The sequence below is a fragment of a genome, unplaced genomic scaffold (assembly GCF_019419815.1).
Source record: "Pyrus x bretschneideri cultivar Hongxiangsu unplaced genomic scaffold, Pyrus_bretschneideri_v1 Contig14, whole genome shotgun sequence".
In the NCBI taxonomy this organism is placed as follows: Eukaryota; Viridiplantae; Streptophyta; class Magnoliopsida; order Rosales; family Rosaceae; genus Pyrus; species Pyrus x bretschneideri.
The window spans coordinates 5,952,095-5,972,875 of NW_025999435.1; the positions used below are offsets into that span (position 1 = coordinate 5,952,095).

The 20,781-nt window shown below is 37.6% G+C and overlaps 2 protein-coding genes and 1 long non-coding RNA gene across 5 annotated transcripts; all 3 read left to right on the plus strand.

The window, feature by feature from the left end:
• Nucleotides 1–2,986: 2,986 nt before the first annotated feature.
• On the plus strand, nt 2,987–6,234 carry LOC103937245 (bifunctional UDP-glucose 4-epimerase and UDP-xylose 4-epimerase 1). The gene is made up of 9 exons (XM_009347175.3): nt 2,987–3,196; nt 3,645–3,694; nt 3,774–3,909; nt 4,343–4,444; nt 4,552–4,779; nt 5,028–5,109; nt 5,260–5,342; nt 5,437–5,528; nt 5,694–6,234. The coding sequence occupies exons 1-9, from the start codon at nt 3,002–3,004 to the stop codon at nt 5,776–5,778; spliced, it is 1,053 nt and encodes a 350-aa protein (XP_009345450.2). The 5' UTR covers nt 2,987–3,001; the 3' UTR covers nt 5,779–6,234.
• Nucleotides 6,235–10,570: 4,336 nt separating this feature from the next.
• On the plus strand, nt 10,571–12,868 carry LOC103937244 (heat stress transcription factor B-2b). Of its 3 annotated transcripts, none has more exons than XM_009347174.3 (3): nt 10,571–10,973; nt 11,244–11,540; nt 11,667–12,868. In XM_009347174.3, the coding sequence occupies exons 2-3, from the start codon at nt 11,271–11,273 to the stop codon at nt 12,405–12,407; spliced, it is 1,011 nt and encodes a 336-aa protein (XP_009345449.2). In that variant the 5' UTR covers nt 10,571–10,973; nt 11,244–11,270; the 3' UTR covers nt 12,408–12,868. The 3 variants fall into 3 exon arrangements, with proteins under 3 accessions (XP_009345449.2, XP_009345447.2, XP_009345448.2); XM_009347172.3 differs by having other exon boundaries at nt 10,574–10,973; nt 11,227–11,540; XM_009347173.3 differs by having other exon boundaries at nt 10,574–10,973; nt 11,237–11,540.
• A 1,853-nt stretch (nt 12,869–14,721) lies between these two features.
• Nucleotides 14,722–17,069, plus strand: LOC125475273. The gene is made up of 2 exons (XR_007256684.1): nt 14,722–15,023; nt 16,497–17,069. It is a non-coding gene; the product is annotated as an uncharacterized LOC125475273 (long non-coding RNA).
• Nucleotides 17,070–20,781: the final 3,712 nt, after the last annotated feature.

Consider the following 20,781-nt stretch of genomic DNA (forward strand, 5'->3'; position numbering starts at 1 on the left):
GCTGAAGTCAACCTTCCAGAAGCTTGTCTGAGGAATTAGTATGCCTAACTATCATATGCAATGCTTGTAGTTCTCATTTGGAAGTTATGTCAAACTCAGGGGGAGTATCCAGAAGTATATTCACTTGATCTTCATGTACTCTTTTTCCCTACGATTAGGAGCATTTTTCCCACTGGGTTTTTGCTACCTAACTAGGTTTTAACGAGGCACCCATCCTGGGCTGATCATACCCTTGAAAGATATTTCTATTTACGTCCAAAAGACGTGTAGTTTTGACTTAATGCAAACTTACGTCCAAAATACGTGTAGTTTTGACTTAATGCAACTTCTCGCTTTTCTCCTTAGATTATGGGTTTTTCCCTACCTTGGGTTTTACCATAGCGAGGTTTTGTAAGTTTTACTTTTTATGCATTCTTCCGTTGATTTGAGACTCGCATTCGCCCATTGTGCCGACGACTTCATCAACTGTACTTACTTCATCACTGAAGACCTGATGCGCCATTTACTTGAGTATTTACACACTCAAGGAGGAGTGTTGCAATCCTATTAGATTAGGAAAGTGATTGTGTAAATCCTAGTAGATATGGGAATGTATCTTATATTCCTATTAGTAGTAGATTACCTATTAAATGTTGTAATCCTAAAGGGTAAGCAATTAACTTTCCTTACTACTATAAATAAAGGCATAATGGGGTGGAATAACACACACCCACAATTACACATCTCTCTCTTTTTGGCCTCCTTAATTGTTCAGTAAATTATGCCTACAACATGAACCATGATATGAAATGGATTCAATAAAACAAGCAAAACATAAATAGAATTTCTAAAAGGGAATTATTATTGGCACTTCAAAAATCTCATTCTACACTGTAAACTTTCTATATTTGGAAAGAAAAATACACTTGTGAGGAGTGTATAATGAAATTTTAGGGGTGTCAGTAACACTTCTCTTTCTAAAATAGTAAAACTAAAACAAGGAGCGCAATATGTGACTCGCCCAAGACCATATTTCAAGATGTGCAATATCTCGTTGGACAACTACTATGTTGTCATCCCCACCCATTACTTATCTTTTGAGCATTAACGAGGGATTAATTGAGATCAATTAATAAAACTTAGACATACATAATTAATAGATATTTAATTTTTTTTGTATAGTATATATATCAAGGTTCTAAAAAACATTAGGTGCCTAGGCGGTTAGGCGGTTAGGCGGCGCCTAGGCAGGTGCCTAGGCGGATTTAGGTAAATTTCTTGTATATCTTGTAAATAAATGCATATTAACACTTACCAAAAATTATACTTGTATGAAATCCATAGATAAGATAATAAAAGAATGATAAAATGCAAAAAGAGTATCCAACAAGTCCAAAATTTAAAAACACATTAAGCATATATGTCATATAACCATAGTGAGGAGTATTGTAAGATGACACATGTACAAGAAGTTCACAATTTAAAACAACATAAAATGGAAAATAGGAGGAAAATAAGGAAATTTAGTAATGTAAGGTACTTATCTTTAGCTCCCAGAATTTAAGTTGATGCACAACACACCTATTATATAAAATTAACAAAATTTCAAGGTATAATTAGAACTTAGACTTCAAACAAATTTCACAAAAAAAAAAAAAAAAAAAAAAAAAAAAAAAAAACCACCCAGCCGCTAGCACCACCTAGGCTGCCTAGAGCCACCATGATTTTTCCAGCCATTTTGCACAAAATCACCTCGGTTCCAAGGTGCCTAGCGCCTAAGTGGCCGCCTAGGGCATTTTTTAACACTGATATATACATATATATATGGAAAATAAATTGGGGTTACAAAATATTTATTGTGATAATAAATTGCTCTTAGTTTAGTTTTAATTATTTAGAATTATCCTCATTCAATTCAAAAATATTTAATCATTTAACTTTTTTTTTATATATAGTGTATATATATATATATTAATTTTTATATAGTATATATATATATATATATAAGTAGACACACATAATTAAATAGATGTTTAATTTTTTTTATATAGTGTGTGTATATATATATATATATATGCAAGATAAATTGGGGTTACAAAATATTTATTGTGATAATAAATCGCTCTTAATTCAACTTTAATTATTTAGAATTATCCTCATCCAATTCGAAAATATTTAGTCATTTAGGATTATCACCAGCCAATTCGATAAGATTAAATATTATTTAATTATTTAGAATTATCCTCATTCAATTTGAAAATATTTAGTCATTTAGGATTATCGCCAGCCAATTCGGAAAGATTAAATATTATTTAATTATTTAGAATTATCCTCATCCAATTCGAAAGTATTTAATCATTTAGGATTATCATCATCCAATTCGAAAAGATTAAGATACGGGTTTCGAATTCGACAAGTCAAGCACGTCAATTATTTTATTCGTTACAATCTCTACCAAAAATATCGCTTTCAAAACAAAAAATAAAACAAAAATAGAAAATAAAAAATAAAAACCTCAACAAAAAAAAAAAAATTACAGCACTGCACGTAAAATAGGGACCCGCAGGAGATGACGCAGTCCGACGCGTCCACCGCAATCCGGTCGCTCAGTCTCCCTATACCCCAATAGAAAGAGACCGTGTAGGCCACGCTCTCCACTGCGCGTGCAACGTCCAGTGACCGGCCCTAACAGAAAAGGGAAAATCGCGCCAAAGGAAACGAAGAAACAAACTTCCTTCTACTGCTGAAGAACTTCCCCTTTTGGGTTTTTCTGCAAATCATCGAAATCCGCGATTTCAATTATTTGATGCTTATCCGGATTTATCCTAATCCCCAAACGGCCGAATTCCATTTTTTATTATAAATAATTCAAATTCTGCACACAGCAATCCAATCCGATTCGCACTTCACTTTCTTATCCGGGTTCCCAAACAACCTCCTTGATTCGCTCTCAATCCGTTTCCATTTTTCAACTCTCTTTCTCTCTGCTTTCTTTCTCTGAGCCGCAGAAAGCAGAAGCAGCATGGGGTCTATGGAGCAGACGATTCTGGTGACCGGCGGCGCGGGGTTTATAGGGAGCCACACGGTGGTTCAGCTGCTTGAGGCGGGGTTTAGGGTTTCCGTCATTGATAATCTCGATAACTCCGTTGCTGAAGCTGTTGATCGCGTCAGGGACTTGGTCGGCCCCAAGCTCTCTCAGAAACTCCACTTTCAGCTGGTAATTCTAGCTTTGGATTACTGTGTTTGGTTGCCGAGAAAATTAGGGAAATGAAACGGAAAATAATTTTGAACTTTTTTGCTGTTCTGTTCTTGTTAGTGTGTTAGTGTCGGTTGGATGACGAGATCTCTTTTATGCTTACTAGACTAGCTGCTTTAGCTTTACATCGCTCCGTTTGGTTCACAAGAAAATTAGGGAAATCAGGACTGGAGAAGGAAAATTTTGGCTTGTTAACTCTCTTTTTCTGATTTAGTCAACTGTTTAGGTTCGGTTGGATTATGACCGATCACTTTAGATATTAAAATGACAGAGCTAGAGAAAAATCAGCTTTTCTATCAATTTTCAGTGAACTTTTGCCCTGTTTGGTTCCTGAGAAAGCCTGTCAAACTGATTTCTTGGTTTCTTTGGTGTTATTCTCACTAATCAAATTGGCAATATCTGTGTGCAGGGCGATCTCAGAAATAAGGACGATTTGGAGAAGCTGTTTTCTCAAACGAAGTCAGTAATTTTTTTATTAGCATCTAAGTATGTCATTATAATGTTTAGGTATTGACATTTCTGCTGGATAACGTGACAGGTTTGATGCTGTAATCCACTTTGCTGGCCTAAAAGCTGTAGGAGAAAGCGTTGCACACCCGCACCGTTATTATGATAACAATTTGGTTGGAACTATTAATCTTTACGCGGTCATGGCGAAATACAATTGTAAAAAGGTTTGCTTCTGTTTTCTCAGTTCTTCAGTGGAGCCTCAAATTAGGTTGCGATATTTTGTTTCCCGTATGTTAGGATCAGTGTATAACCAACCACAAGAAACCAATGGAACTTGGATTCGTGTTTTAAATGCGCGTTATGTCTGCATGTGAGTGCTAGATAGATAGGTAGACCCTCAGTATCTTACAGTTGAGCTAGATGATGAAATAACTATCAGTATCTTTAAATTACGCACTTAAGCATCGGTGAGCTGTCATTTAAATTGGCGACTGTTTTTTCGCAGTTTCTAGTGCCCTATAAAACTAAATAGAAGCAAGCACAAAATATATTACGAACAGAAGAGAACTGCAGTTTTGAATTATTGGCTTTGCCATTTAGAGTAAAGAAGCGCATGGTGTTTGCTAACCGAATGAATATGATGTTTTCTGAGTGTAGATGGTTTTTTCATCATCTGCAACTGTGTATGGACAACCTGAAAAAATTCCATGTGTTGAGGATTTCAACCTTGTAGCTTTGAATCCATATGGCCGTACCAAGGTATACACCATGTCTTTCTCCCGCAATTGCTGCATTCTCATTTCGAGTTAAAACTGGCATAAAGGGATGCAGCCTGTCTTCTCTAACATCAAATTTACTCTTACTAGCTTTTCCTTGAAGAAATTGCTCGAGATATGTATAATGCAGACCCAGATTGGCAAATTATTCTGCTGAGGTACTTCAATCCAGTCGGGGCTCATGAGAGTGGGAAAATTGGTGAAGATCCCAAAGGCATCCCAAACAACCTCATGCCGTACATACAGCAAGTAGCTGTTGGAAGATTGCCTGAGCTTAATGTCTTTGGTCATGATTATCCCACCAAGGATGGTACTGCGGTATGTAAAATCCATTAAGATTTTCCTTTCTTTAAGACAATTGGGCAGGAGTGGTAAGAATTCACTCAGTTGTTTATTGACCTCCATCTACTACGAGTCCTCTGTTTAATCGAGTTAGCTTGGTCTGCATATGTTCCACTCATAGCATCGTCTTTAATCATGCCGCTGATACACAAATTTCTTGTTCACCATATGTAATCAGGTAAATCCTAATTACCAGTTTCATTTTACTTTTCATTTTTTAACAGATCCGAGACTACATCCATGTTATGGACTTAGCAGATGGTCATATTGCTGCCCTTCAGAAGCTTTTTACAACAGAGAATATAGGTGATTGATCTAATTTCAACATTTATTTATACGAAATATATTTGCTGTCCCCTGCTGGTAGTTTTTCATCAGCATCCCAAGTTTCTAAATCAATCTATCGTGTAAGTTTATTTGGAATTGGGGTGTTTTAAAGATAATTTCATGTCTTAGGTTGTGCTGCCTACAATCTCGGAACTGGACAAGGTACATCGGTGCTTGAAATGGTTGCTGGTTTCGAGAAAGCTTCTGGCAAGGTGATTGTTCGTCTCCTTCAAAATCTATCCCTTCTCACTCTCGCGCACACATTAAATATGCGATACTGAAGTACTTCTCGATTGTGTGTACCAGAAAATTCCTATCAAACTATGTCCGAGGAGGCCAGGAGATGCTACTGCTGTTTATGCTTCAACAGAGAAAGCTGAAAGGGAACTCGGGTGGAAGTATGTACATTTCAATCTATTCGTTTTTCACATGTATTCTTCACGATTTTTTGTTGCCTGTACGATGCATCCCATTTGTATACATGTAACTCATATTGAACTAGGTTGACTATCTATCATCGTGGAACTGCATAATTCTCTCCGCTAATCTGATGTCGGTTTCAGGGCAAAATACGGAATAGAGGAGATGTGCAGGGACCAATGGAAGTGGGCGGTAAACAATCCTCACGGCTACAAGTCGAAGTATTGAAGGCGTTGGCATGTATATACGCGCGGCAGCACACCGAAGTTCAGTCCGAAATTGGACGGAAGAAGATCCCGCGTTTGATATGAATAATTTCCACACAGTGCCTAAAAGAAGCGTAGTTGGGAAACATCAACATATGTTGCTAAATCATTATGTTCTTCCTTGTTTTTCTTTTTATTAGAGAGAAAAAAAAAAGGTAGTGGGAATAAATTCCTCTGGCAAAATATAGATATTATAAGCATCGAAAAAGAAAAAGTTTAAATGGTAGGATTGTGATGGGTCAAAATGTCCTAGGAGAATTGGAGAAACGTACGGGTTTGGTAAAGTTTGAACAATTATTGAACGTTAGACTGAAGACCTTTATGTTTTTGTCATAGATTGAAGACAGTATTTTGTGTTGCAGGATTACCATACGTCAAAAATTCTATTATTTTAATTAAAAAAATGTATTTATGATTCTTTTCGAGTCATCATTCCAGAAAATCACTAGCGTCGACAAATGGAGGTTAGTATTGTGGAGCGACGTTGACATACGATACGATTGAAGAACATATTCATTGTAAAAGTAAAGTTCTAATTTAGTTTCTGAACTATCATCAAATGAAAATTCGGCCCTTAAATTATTTTTCAGTAAATAAGTTCTTAAATTTATTAAAAATTACTAATTTCATTCCTACTGTTATATTCAAAGTTATTTTATCTAATTTTTTGTCAACTCACTTAACACCCTTTAGAGAGTAATACTGTTATTTTCTTGTTTAAAAGCTCTTAACATTTCATATAAGTTGCGAATTTAACTTTTAATTTACCCTCTAAAGTTAACTTCATACATTATTTCTTTATAATAAAATTACTCATCTACCCTCCAATGTGTATATGTATCACATGCAAATAACGTAACTTAAATTGACGAAAAATTGAATAAAATAGTTTTGAATCTAATATTATGAATGTAATTGGTAGATTTTTATAATTCAATAACTAATTTTCTAAAACAAAAAAGAAAGTTTAAGGACTTAATTTTCACTCAAGTGATCATTTAGGGACTAAATTGGCAGTTCACCCTAAAAGTAGATGTGTTTTGCTCACGCAATAGTGACTTATGAGTTTTTGGTCTCAGTGGCAATAGTTGAATGCCTTTTTCTTTTTTTATTTTGAACAAACGATATTATCTACATAAAGGAGTGTGGGAGTGGGCTAGCTTCACAATGGACAAGTCATAATAATGTAGTTTAAATTCGCCTTTGGCGAGAATCAAACCTAAAACTTTTCACTTATAAATGAAGAGAAATATGACTAAACAATAGTACTAAATAGTTGGAATGCCGTTTTAATATGAAGAAAATATAAAACAAAAAGTTGCAGAATAATTCCATGTTTAATCAGAGGGACCTCTGGCCTCTTAATCAGTGGCTAATATAATTTAAGTGGAGATTGAAAGTGAATTAGATGTTGTAGGGACCCAGAAAACATCATAAAAAGAAATTAAAAATAAAATTTAAGAAACAAGGATGAATTTAGAGGTGGCTACGTGTTACACTGTCTGTCTATTCTTCACAAACAAGTATGATTAATTAGGATTATGATGTATTAGGATTAAGGATCCGATCTCTTGCGTCCTCTGCTATTCCAAGCAATACTTAGATAGGATTGGGTTTTATTTTAGGGATAGGATTGAACTGACAGGGATAGGTTACATAATTTATGTGTGTGGTTGGACCACATAATCCATCATAGTTTTTTTATTTTAAATTTGTAGCCAATCCATTCCGTGTTAAATTTTTCTCACCAAACATAGACTGAGCTATAAGTCCAATTTAATTGGAATTCAATCATCTTATCCTGCCCACCAAACGGGGTCTTAGAGTATAGGCCTCATACTTTATATATTTCCAATCTTTGTTTATGATATTTGATCTGTTAGGAAGAATTGTCATCGTGCAATCATGTAATACAATTAGTCCACCTGTTATATCACAGGTGGATGACAATTTTATGATTTAGAATATAGTACTAATAACAAATTCATGTGTGTATGATTATGAATAGATTAATTATACTACGTGAACATATTTCACTAAACAAACAATAATTTTTATCTTCTTATTTATAGACATTTTTAATTTATTTGGGCATCTATATTTGGTAGTTAGTCTCTAATAATTATTGTGTTTTCAAATGCTCACCTAATAAAACACATAAAAAACGATTTTAGGTGTTTTTTGTTTTTTTTTTTTTTGGGATATTGGACTGTAAGTTTTATTACCAACAACACATAATTACAAGAGATAGGCTCACATACAACACAAACACAACAACAAAAGTAGACAACAAAACCAAGCCCAACATAAAACAGAAAAAAAAAAAAAAAAAAAAAAAAACCAAACAGCTTGCATCTTCTGCCGCAGCTTCCTCCGCCTCTACCGCATCATCCTCCGTTGTTACTACCATATGAAGGACCTCCAGACTCGAACCAGTTGCCAGAAAGCAAGCCAAATCGAGCCCTTAAAGTGGCTAAAAGGAAGGCTTCAACAATTGCCAAAGTGCTGAAAAACCAGCATGGACAAAAGGAAAGAAAAGGAAAACAAGAGGAGCAAGGGGCTACCACCAACCCTAGTCATAGCTAGGATGAGTGGCAGTGAGGAGGAGAACAAAAGCTGGAGATGCACTCACATGCAGGCGGTGAGAAGAACTTTCACGAAGGAAAGAAGAACTCTCACGAAGGAGAGAACGTGGTGCTTTGGTCTTACTTGATACCATGTCAAATCATCGAGTCCAATGACAACTTCTACATCTCTCTATTTTGAATTGGCTCTTTATTTTTATATTTTATATATATAACTACATACATATATTAAGTGCATCCTTTCCACCTATAGTATTTGTCCACAAAGTCATTGTTCACTACCTTATAATAGGATCCTTTTTGAATTCTCTTTGTAGGGATTCAGATGATCGAATCGTGTCCGTTCATCGTACATTGTGCAGTTAGAAATTATTTTAAATTTAAAACTTAAAATTGAATATAAATAGTATCTAACGAAAACTAACCACACGATATATGATGAATAGATACAATTGATTGATCCCTGTATCCTTACAAAGAGAATCTGGAGATGATCCTTGTCCTTGCAACAAAGCTTTGGAGAGGCACTGTGTAAAAAAAAGAAAAAGAAAAAAAAAGTCAAACAATATATATAATTTCATCATAAACTACAAAATAGAATGATGAAATATTGGAACATAATGAAAACATGGGGAACAAACATATTATGTGTGTTCATTTAAGTATACAACAAGTTTCTAATAATTTATTGTAAAAAATAAAATGAAAAATGAAAGTTATCCATTTTCTGTCTAAATGAGTCGCAACCTAGGCGGGTGCCTAAGCGGTCTAGGAGTCCTTTCTTAATTTTCAAACGTCTAAGCATTAATTGGGATAGTAGCCAACCGTCTAGCCTAGACGGGACCTAGGAGACGTTAGGCGGGAATTTTTAGAATAGTGATAAAAAGCACCACAATTCCATAATTACAAACTCAGCAAAAAAAAAAAAAATTGATATAAACCTATCTTTTGAAATCTATATTTTCTGTTTCAACCTTTTCAAATCTCTCTCAGTCTTTCTCATATTTTTTATATTTGTCTTTTCAACTCCTCTCTCTCAGCATATTATTATTTAAAATATATTATCTTCATAGTTTAATTTTAAGTGACAATTAAATGCAAATAAGATAATATCAATATACTTGATTTTTTACGAGATTCTTTTTTTCTCTCTTTCACTTAATGAAAGAGAAACATTTTAAAAGCGACAAGCACGTTGTGGTAAGCAAACAATAGCACACGGTAAAGATTATAACATGTGAACTAAGAGAGCCCATACGGAAAAGGAGGTAGATTGTCTTTCATTTCTTTCTATTTTATGCGGTTACAGTTCAGCCACGCAAATATTTTATATTAATTTTTTAATAGAGATAATAAGACAAAAAGTAATAAGAATATAAAATATTAACGTGACTTAACCGTGATAGTACAAATAGAAGGGTATAGGAAGAAAATCCAAACAGAAGAACAGACAATAATGCTTTTGAACTACACGTGGAAAGTAATTCTACGCTCAGATGCGCATTAAATGAGGCAAATGGGATCTTAATAAATTTGTACTTCAGAAGAGGCGTCTCTATTAAAATTACATAACAAATAGTTGATGTAATTCACGGGCCATAAAAAAGCATCAGATAAACAAATTAGTCCAGAAATATTTGATAGGTAATTCGAATTTAAGACATCTTGTGAAAAAATAAAAAACAAATTATTATTTGGGCCTTGGATAATTTTGAAAATAAAATAAAGAATGCTTATTCCTCTTCATTCTTGGCCAATAACCATGTTTTTTGGACTCAAAAGAAGGATTTGGATCCTCACCAGATCCCCTTCATGAGGATCCTAGAGATCAACGAACACGAACCGTTGATCAAAAATAGTGAGTCACAATTTTTTTTTTATATTTTTTATGCAAAACGATAATACTTTTTGCGATTTTTTATCAATAATCCGTGTTCAAGAGGATCCAAATCCCTCAAAGAATTCTTATCTAGAGCAGACGATTAGGGTTACCGACACGTATGAGACATCTCTGTATTTGGAAAAAAAATAAATAAATAATAAAAAAAATAATAATAATAATAAGAAAAGAAAAAGAAAAAGAAAAACGAAGGAATGGGAGAAGCTTCTGGAAAAGACGTTAGAAGAAGAACCTACCACTCACACCCTCTCACAGCCTCCCTACTTCTTCTCGCTCCTTCCTTCCTATCCGCTCCTAATCACTTTCCCTCCCTTTCTCTCTCTTCTCCGTGGGCCCCACAGTTCTTTTTCCCATAAAACAATAAAAAAAGTTATTGTTTATTATTTTCTTTCCCTTTCCTTCTCGAACCCACGAATACACCCTTTTCCCTTCTTCCTCCTACCATTTACTCCTCCTGCGGAACCTTCTAGAAACAACAAAAGCGAAATCCTCTCCCTCTCGCCCTCTCCTCCCTCTCCCTCTCCCTCTCCTCTGAGCTGCTGCTTCCCGTACTGCCTGCTGCAACAAGATCGATCGAGTTGGCTTTCGTGTCCAATCCAACTTTTCTGTTCGGTTGGTGGGAAAATCCCTACTCTCTGTTCATCCCCAAACCTTTAAATCCACGCTTTGAAGGTAATACACGCCGGCTCCTTGATTTAATTCCATTTTTTTTTTATTGAATTTTCCATTTCCGATACCTAGAAATCTAATTACACAAAAAATAATAGGAAGTAAAATTTCGTATCTCCAGAAATTTTTGTTTTCTAATCCTCCGCGGTTTCTCGGTAACCAAACGGAGCGTTAAATAATTTTAATTAAATAAAATAACGTTTATTTGTTTATTTATTTATTTATTTGTTTGTTGAACGGATTTTTGATATATCAGTTGCTATTAGAGCTCAGATCTGAGAAGCCAAAGGCGAAAAAACTATGTCGTCGTTGCCGGCCGAGCAGAACGGCGACTCGGCGCCTGCTGGAAGCGGTGGCGGCGGAGGAGATTCGCAGAGATCGCTTCCGACGCCGTTTTTGACCAAAACGTATCAGCTGGTTGACGATCCATCCGTCGATGATTTAATATCGTGGAGCGAGGATGGATCGGCGTTCATCGTCTGGCGACCTGCCGAATTCGCCAGAGATTTGCTTCCCAAGTACTTCAAACACAACAATTTCTCCAGTTTCGTTCGCCAGCTCAACACTTACGTAAGCCTCCCTCACTTTCCCTCTTTTTCTCCCAGCCAAACAGGGATTCTTTTCTCGGCAACCGAACAGGATTGAGTCACTTCAGATTTATGGTTTCCTAATCTATTTTGCGATTGGATTTTGTAGGGATTCCGGAAAGTCGTGCCGGATCGATGGGAGTTCGCAAACGATTTCTTCAAGAAAGGCGAGAAAGGACTTCTCCGGGAGATTCAGCGCCGGAAAATCTCTCCATCGGTGTCGGCGGCAGCTACGGTTGTTCCGCCAGCGATGGCGGCGATATCCGCGTTGGCTCCCCGGGTGTCTCCGTCTAACTCCGGCGACGAGCAAGTGATCTCGTCGAATTCGTCTCCGGTGGCCGCTCCGGCAATGTTGGCGAGCCGAATCAGGAGCTCCACCTCCACGTCGGACGTTCTAGAAGAAAACGAGCGGCTGAGGAAAGAGAACATGCATCTGAGTCACGAGTTGACTCAGCTCCGCGGGTTATGTAATAACATATTGGCGTTGATGACGAACTACGCGTCTGGTCAGTTAGAGAGCGGTGGCGGAGGAGGAGGAGGAGGAGGAGGAGTGGATGACGGTAGGACTTTAGAGCTGTCGCCGGTGAAAGAGGCTGAGCCTGCTGCAGAAGACGCCGGTTGCGACGGAGCGAATGCGGAGGCTTCCGGGGCGGAAGAGGAGGAGGAGGAGGAAGAAGAGGAGGAGATGAGGCCAAGGTTGTTCGGGGTTTCGATCGGGGTGAAGCGCGTGAGGAGAGACGAAGACGAAGAGGAAGAGCATCGGGAAGGCTCCGACGGGGCGAAGCAAGAGCCGTCGGATGGGAGCTTGAAGCGCGATTATGACGCCACGTGGCTGGAGCTCGGAAAGTGATTGAAAATGATCAGATGACGTAGGCGATTGTTGTTTATGGAAGCCGATAATGGAAGCGTGGACAGCAACGCACGGGGAGGAATGTGCGCACGTGCGAGATAATAACTGGGATGGCGCCACGTGGATGGAAAAGATAAGAACCGAAACCCGGGACGGTGTCGTATGGGCGGGAATGAGATCGCGTGATGACATATGAAGCGCGCCAGAGGACGGAAAGAAGACGGTCCCAAATGCTGGGGTTTTTATAGGTGGTGCTCCGTACATTAATTTTTTACTTTTTGTACTCTTTTTACAATTTACTACCGTTTTATGAAATGAATTGAAAAAGATGGAGGAAAATTTATGAAGCGTTTGAGGAAAATGAAGAAAAAAAGAAGTTGAAGATTTGCGTCATTTGAATTGCTTTGCTTGCAATTTGTAGTCAAAGACATTTACCAGACAAACATGCTCTCATTTGAATTGCTTTGCTTGCAATTTGTAGTCAAAGACATTTACCAAACGAAAATGCTTAGAGCATGTGGATAAGGGGGAGGAAGGAATTGACTCCTTAAACGTATAAGAAATCTGAGCTTTTGTACGTTCATTTGAAATGCCTCCTGTAATTCAATTTTAATATTGTTTATTTTTTTCTTGAAATGAAAATGTCGTCATTTGCATTGTGGAAATTTAAAAAAATAGTTTTAACGAAACATTTTCGGTAATGTTCATTTTTAACAAAAAAGACGTTTTTATTTTAAAAAGTCATTTATGATACTATTCACTTACAACATTTATTTTGTCCTTTTAATTAAAACTTAAAGTTTTCAAGTTATTTTCATTAGTTTTTCTATTTATTAAAATTAACCAAAATTTGAAGCTTATATAAAATTATAATCGTCGTTTGAAGTTTATGATAATTATAACCAAAGCTAATATGAATACATTTTTAATCCATCAAATTTTATTGTTTGAAGTCCTTGGATGTCCCCTCCTTTTATTTATTTTCTTTCAATTACAAGTGTAGTGCGGTATTGTTTATTGTGTCCGCTGAGTACCCTGCCCATCTATTTCCTTTTAATCCTGGAATTGATGTGCCATTTGCTTTCTTGGTTACCTCTTTTTATTTTTAATAAGTTGCATGAGCAACTCTAGCAATGGGGATGAGGTCTTGAAGGCAAAAGCTTGCTGCCAAGGTTTTTAAAAACGCTAGGCACTAGTTAAGCGGTGAACTAGGGTCTAGCGCTTAGGCGGACTAGGTGGATTTAAGGTTCAAAAAGTTTACTAAATGGGCTCTAAAATGTATAGGCTCATTCTCGTTCCCTAGGCAATAAGGATAGAGTTAACAACAACTCATTGGTTGAGATCCAACTCCAATTATCAACATTTAAGGCATTCATTGATTTTGTCGATAACTAGCTTTTCGGAAAGGGGCGAGCTAGTGCAAAGAGCTATTGGCTGTTCACAGTAAAAAACAGGAGGAAGTTCATAACTTTTCACTCATTAGGGGTATATTACTACTTTCATATCAAATTTTGGTTATAATTATCATAAACTTAAAATAGTAACTATAATTTCTTATGGGGTTCATTTTTTTAGTTTTTCCAAATTTCTCCAAAATTATTTGTGGTCATTTGGGGAAAAAAATTGGGGTTCTTGGGAGTGAATTTCTGGTGGAAAAATCGAGGGATCGAGTTTTTAGTGTGTAGGAATTGGTCAGTGGGGCTTTACGAACTGGGCCAAAAGCAATCAAATCTTCAATGAAAGTTAGCCGTTTGGCGATAGAGATAATAAGATGTCGAGGAAGAACGGACAAGTTAGCCATCAAGTCGTCTGTGACTCAATCGAGCACGATTGTTCTAATAAAAACGAAATTCAAAGAATAAAAACACGAATAAATTATTAGAAATGGACTTTGATACGGCAAGGCCATATATATGGACTTCGAAAACTATGACCCTCCACGTTTTCATACTTCATGTAGAAAATGGTTATTTTTCTTCTTTATCTACCTAGCATTATCTTTTTATGAAATATATGTAATTAGGCTCGAATTCCGGAGTGGTTCGATGCCTCAACAGAGAATGATGAACAACCACAACCCAATGACCAAGTAATAATTATGTTTGGTGGACTGTTTGGGATAGGTTGTGACCAAATAAAATGAATTTGAGTCACGTTCCTTACTTGTTGTGTCAAAATGTGAGATGGACAAGACTAAACATGATGGGTTATGAATCCCCAAAAGAAAGGATTATCTAACATATTCTTATATATGGACTACAAGTTTATCTTACAAGTTCATGCCTATCCATTCTTATTCTTAAAATCAATCCTATCCAGCCGACCAAACGGTCGAGGCCTTTAGCTCGGAATTCGACCAATTCTCATCACTAAATGGCACCTCAAAAACTCTACACCAACTAGTTGTTGCGCCAAAAAAATCATTTACGTTGCTAATATTGCAGAACCACCAATAAGGCCCCTGCTGATTCCACTAGATAAAAGCACGTAAATATAGTGTGATCGTCGACAACTTGTGCGTAATTTGTCTGGCATCTTTGGATCCAAAACAAGAAGGGCTTCCAAAACCACAAGATACAACGACTGCGTAATTCGGTGTTCAAGAAGGGCTTGATGGTAAGTGATGAGTTGATTTTATACTATATGCTATTACCGATTTTTGGTATATTTTGATTATTATTTTGGTGAGATTTTGATGTTTTGCTAATATAGAACACGCGAACTTGTTTTGAGCAAAAAGTAATCAAACAGTAGAATTTTTGAGTGATTCCAATTGAAGTGGGTTCGTGAATCTATCAAGAAGGTTGTGTCAAAATTTCATAATTTTATCCCAAAACATCTGATTGTGGCAAATTAATTTATGCCTAGCGTTCAGTGATGACATATTGGACTGTAGAGCTTATTTGTGACTTTTGAGCTGGAAGATGATGGATTTTGGACTTGGGCTCGTCTTGGAGCTTAAATAGGAGGCCCTAATCTTTAATTCGAGTTGTTTTGGGCTTATTTTGGAGTTCTGAAGGTCTAAAAACGTGGCTATCTCTTTGATGGGCAAATTTCCTAGTCATAATAGGAATGTAATTTCTAATTATCTTTTTATTATTTTATTTCCTAGTTTTTAGAAAACCTTTTCTATGAGGGTTTTAATTTGGAGTAGTATAAATAAGGCTATTTAGCCATTAGGTTTTTTTTTTTTTTTTTTGGTTTTGGGGGGGTGGTGGGGGTGGGGGTGAGGCACGCATTATTTTGGAGAATTTCAGACCTTTTACCTACAAGATGTTTTCAATCATTTTCTAGTTAATATATTTTCTTTAGTTTTTATAGTTGTTCATAACTATTTTTTTTTTGATAGGGCGAAGCCACGAGCCTTAGCATGAATATGTGGTTTTATTAATTTTCTTATTAATTGAGGCATACTTGCTTTGAATTATTAATCACTGCGATTAAACTATCTAATTGTCTTAGTGATTTGTGACCATTAGGGTTTTTAGACAACTGATTTGATGCAATTTCTGTTGGAACATCACCCTGAAATTGAGGAGGGGCTTCTTGTGATTAGTAATTGTAAGTTCACTTAAGCCAAACATCATGCTCTTAAGGGTTGCATGGTTTTTCAAAGGGTTTTCACAAAGCTTAATGAGTTTTGCATGTTTATATTTGATCTGAACATCACAGACGGGTTGTATGTTAAATATATGTTTTCGCTTGAACATCACGAGGAAAATATGCATTAGGAAAACCTAACCTTCAAAGCATGTATGTAGAAATTCATAAGTAATTGGTAAAATTGCATATGATTGTTAATGGTGACGGCAAAACCCTAATGTCTAAATTGTTTTCCAAAGCCTTTGTCTTTTGCTTTCTTTACTTTGTCAATTATTTAATTATTTTTATTTAAAATCATTTTTATTATTTTAAATTCCAAAATCAACCTTTTCAATATTTTGTTCTAAATAATTAGCCAAGGATTAGTTTAAAATACAAATTATTCATTCAATCCTAGTGGAAAAACGACTTTGCTTGAGCTGCTATATTACGATAACCTTGTACTCTTGCAAGTATTTTTAAGTGTTTTTATCTCTACTTTTGTAGGCGGTAAAAATCCTATCAGTAAGTCACAGTTGAACATCATGGAGCTTATCAAGTATTTTCGCAATATTGGGCAACTCAACTAGTGTCTTCTTAAACGGATGCAACATCCACAAGAAGAATGACAAGACTTCCATTGCTCTTCTAGCAGATTAATCTTGTACATCTTATCATTTCCGATTGAAGGCGTAAAACCTTCTACTTGAACTATCACTTTTCTTCTAGTAATAAATTCTTTCATCGTGGTCAACTCCACGACTTACCACACCAAAACCAATAACACCTTCCGTGGAAACTATCCGTCGGTGATCGACCCTATGAGATCTTGGGGAAGATTCGATCAGTTATGCATGATGCATCAGAGATCTGCGTAAAGGTGTCGAAAACTTAACTAAAGGTACAAGGAACGGTGCAGCAGCAGCAGAGAGTGCAGATAGCAACACTACCAGTAGTCTAGTAGTAGCCATGTGACCCAGCAGCTTTGTATCTCTGTTGATATCCATGATTCACAAAACAGCACCAAAAGTGAAGAATTTATTCTCCCAAGTTTTGAAAATAACACAACGAAATTCTCTTGATCTGATCCGTCGGCCATGATCCAATACTCAATAACTCAGTGTGTGACTTGTTCTTCATCATGTATGTTTATGTTTTGTAATGTTGCATTAGAATAAATCAAACCCGGAGATCGTATACTGTTGAAAACATGAAATTACTGTTGAGAAAAAGGCAGTAAACCTACAACTATAATTAGCACTGACTTGGACTCCTAGGTTATTGGACCTATAATGTATCCTCTATGAGTTGGGGCAATATTTACATGTAATAAAAGCCCACCTTTTAGTCATCGTCCTAATGAGTTTGGGTCAAATCTATATTATGACATGTTTACTTACATGTGTTGGGGCCCAAAAATGTCACATCAATTTAACCAAGTCTCAAGGTCCAATTGTCATGCAAAGCCTATACTTAAGCCCAAATACAAGCCAAGGCACGGGAATGAGGAATTTATTTATAAACATGCCACGCCACGGTGATTAAGTTGGATATTCACGCCATGCTCATGCCTACTCATCATGCCATGCTTCCTCATGCTAATCATTGTCATGCTAAGCCTCTGTCTCATATATGGGGCTTGTCAAGTGGATTGTAGTGTGAATGGTTATGGAAGGTTATTGGGCCTACGTGGAATCGGGGTCGTGCAAAACTTTGGGCTGCTTGGGGACCTAAAGATGTAAGCCCATACCCTTTGTATTTCAGGCATGCAACATTGAGAGAGAATTAGCCTAGTTTACCTCTTTTCCTAGCAAGCCAACTCCCTTAGTTAGGATGAAACTAGATTCTTGCATTAAATGCATGTTAAGCTTAGCAAGTCAGGCATTTAATGCTGACTTTCCCTTCCTAGCCTGCACAGACAACCAATGTGCGAAAGCCATGAGGCGCGCTACCTAGAAGTAGTATGCGGATGACCATCCTGGGAAAGCCACGTCTCGAAAAGAAGCAAACAGCAGGTCTTAATAGTGCATCTATCTTACACCAAAAGGTGAATAATATAACGGCTAAGGAAAGGAAGGAAAAAGCAAGCCACAAACGGAGAATCCTTTGAAGCCTAAAGAGTTACCCTTCATCTACCAAAAGGAGAGAGAGAAGCCATTAAAAAAGAGGAACAAACAGAGTAACACAGGGAGAAAGAGATATCGTAGTGAGAGAGAACCACCTAGGAAGAATCCTAGAGAGTTCTATTTAGCTCAGAAGCACACTCCAAGCCTTATGACTCACCATTCACGAAACCTTAGTAATTCCCGTAGCTATCCATCAAACATCTCAACCATTAAAAGCCTTACTATCACCCTGGGAAAGATCAAATCATGCAGCTAAGAATGTCATGTGTCGATGCAAATTTCCGATGTCTCTAGCTTTGATAAAAATTCACCTGCAAAACAATCAACACCTTTGATCAAGGACCTAAGCCTCACACACCCACGAGGTGGGGTGGGGGGGGGGGTGTTAGGCCAATGGATCTCCAATGCCTAAGTTAGTTTCTCTAAGAAGAGTAAAGTGTTTAGGGCTAGCAGAGGCTTACCGAAATTTGGTAGAATATGGGGTATATATAGGGGAGTGACTGGCCATGGTGTTAGGGTTTTACCCTACACATGGCGGCATCCTGTTGGTCAAGGTTTATTGAGAAATATTCTCAAGATATTAAATAGGAAATAATATCTTGAGATAATGGAGTAATTATCTCTAATTGATTTAAATTGGGATTACTTACTTGAATGGAGTCAATCTTCAATTGGAAATGTATTAAAGATAAGATTTGGGTAATTAATCCTTATATTTAATACTTTGATTTTTCCTTGCCAAAGGCAGGTGAGCTGTGGGCCTTCAAGGGTGTGAGCTGGGCGTGAGAGTATATGAGGAGTCTACCTATTTATTGAGGGCAATCTTGTCTTTCTTAGGCAAAAGTCCATGTGTCACCTCCAGAATTTTTGGGATTATTTTAGGCTCCACAAATGCCCCCACACTTGTTGGGCTATACGTAGGAAATTCGCAGTAGGTGAAGAAATCCCAAGTTGCATGGGCTTGTAGAGTTGTTTCCCAATTTGAACTAGATCTCCTTTTTTGACTTAAAGATAGACTCTTCTAGGAAAAGGAAACCAATTGCCCCCAATACCTATTTAATTCTGCCTTAAGCAAGGTATTAAATAAATTTGGAGAACAATCTTCATTCCAACAAGGAAGAGAGAAACTAGAGGAAATTTTTTCCCCCTCCCCTAGCTCCCTTCTTTTCTTGCCTTGCAAAAAGGCATTTCTCGTTGTTGTTCTTATTCTCCGCACCGCACCAATGTAAGAAAAAAGTAATTTTCTTTGTATTCTTAGGTGATGCTATCGCAGGGCAACCGTTGAGGTGATGCAGCACATCAGCTGGTAGGGGCCAAGAGTTGGCTCAGCGTGGGTCAAGGAGGTGGCGTGGCAAGGGCCACGGCTTGGGCTGCTCAACTCAGTTGGAACCAAAGGCAGCTACGTAGCTGGGGCTGCAACTTAAGGCGCTGGGGCACAATGCAGAGTGAACCACCGGGCTCGAGCTCTTTCTAGGGGCCTGAATCTGACATAGGCCAATTAGGCATGTTGGATGGTGTAGAGCAGCCAAGGTCTTACCATAGGTTGCTCGATGCCTTGAGCAAAGGTGATTATGAGTTGGCGAGGTGAACGGCGCATTGAGCGCGAAGCTTGGCGAGCTGCGAGGCTCCAGCCCTTTTAGATTTTGACTTGGCATGGGCAAAGTATGTCGAGGTAGGCTCGAGTTTGCTATACCATGGAGGACGGAAAGGAAAGAGGCATGGGGTGCCATATTTCTTGATTATGACCTAGGCCACATGCCGGGCTTCATGAGCCATGAATTGCATGGCTGAGGCCATAACTTGGGCACAAGGCACTATGCTTGGCAGGTTGGACACAAGCTCGTTCTGCTAAAAAGAGAAAGATATGGGCCGAGGTATATACGGGTCAGGCATCATCTAGGGAGAAGAGTTTGTCGTTCATCTGACTTTTCCCAAGGTGACGAAAATGATTGTTGAGCCTAAGCCTGTGAAACATGTTACTCCGAAGGTAGCCATGACCATTGCTGAGAAGATTGCCCAACGAAAAATTTCGGTGGTGCCCATAGTGTTTGGGTTTGTGTTAAAGCGTGCCTCATGAGCTAAGTCTGGTTCGACTTCTGATAGGCTTGCCGTTACGAAGAGCGGGAAGGTGGATTATGTTGCTAATGTGGCATTTGGGCCTGTTTTTCATTCCATTGCAACTGATTCGTCTATTGAGAAATGGAAGTTTGCTCACACGGGCAGTTGTGAGAGATTCACCGAGTCTGAAGTTAGGGAGTTTCCTGAGATTAATGCGCTTCTGAAGGCTGACTTGCTTAAGGATGTCAATGCATGCGCCAAGTTTGTTGATGGTGTTGGGAAAGTTACCGGCTCAAACTCTCTTGCGAAGTGTCTTGCCTATAGAAGAAAGTTTTCCCTGATTGCTATAATGCATAAGACTTTGATCCTAGTAGCTGAGTCTATGAGCATCGATCAGGATGCTGTTAAGTGTGCTAAAGAGGCCGAAGTGGGGTTGACGGCTTAGCTTCGCTCTGCTGCTGAAAAGATCGAAAAGCTCGAATTTGAACTCACCATTTTGAAGAGGTCTGATGTCTCCGCCTCTATTTTTATGCAGCTGGATATCGTTCATTAGGAGGTCATTCATTTGAAGGCTAAGCTTAGTGCGACTCAAGCAATGTTAGAAGCTG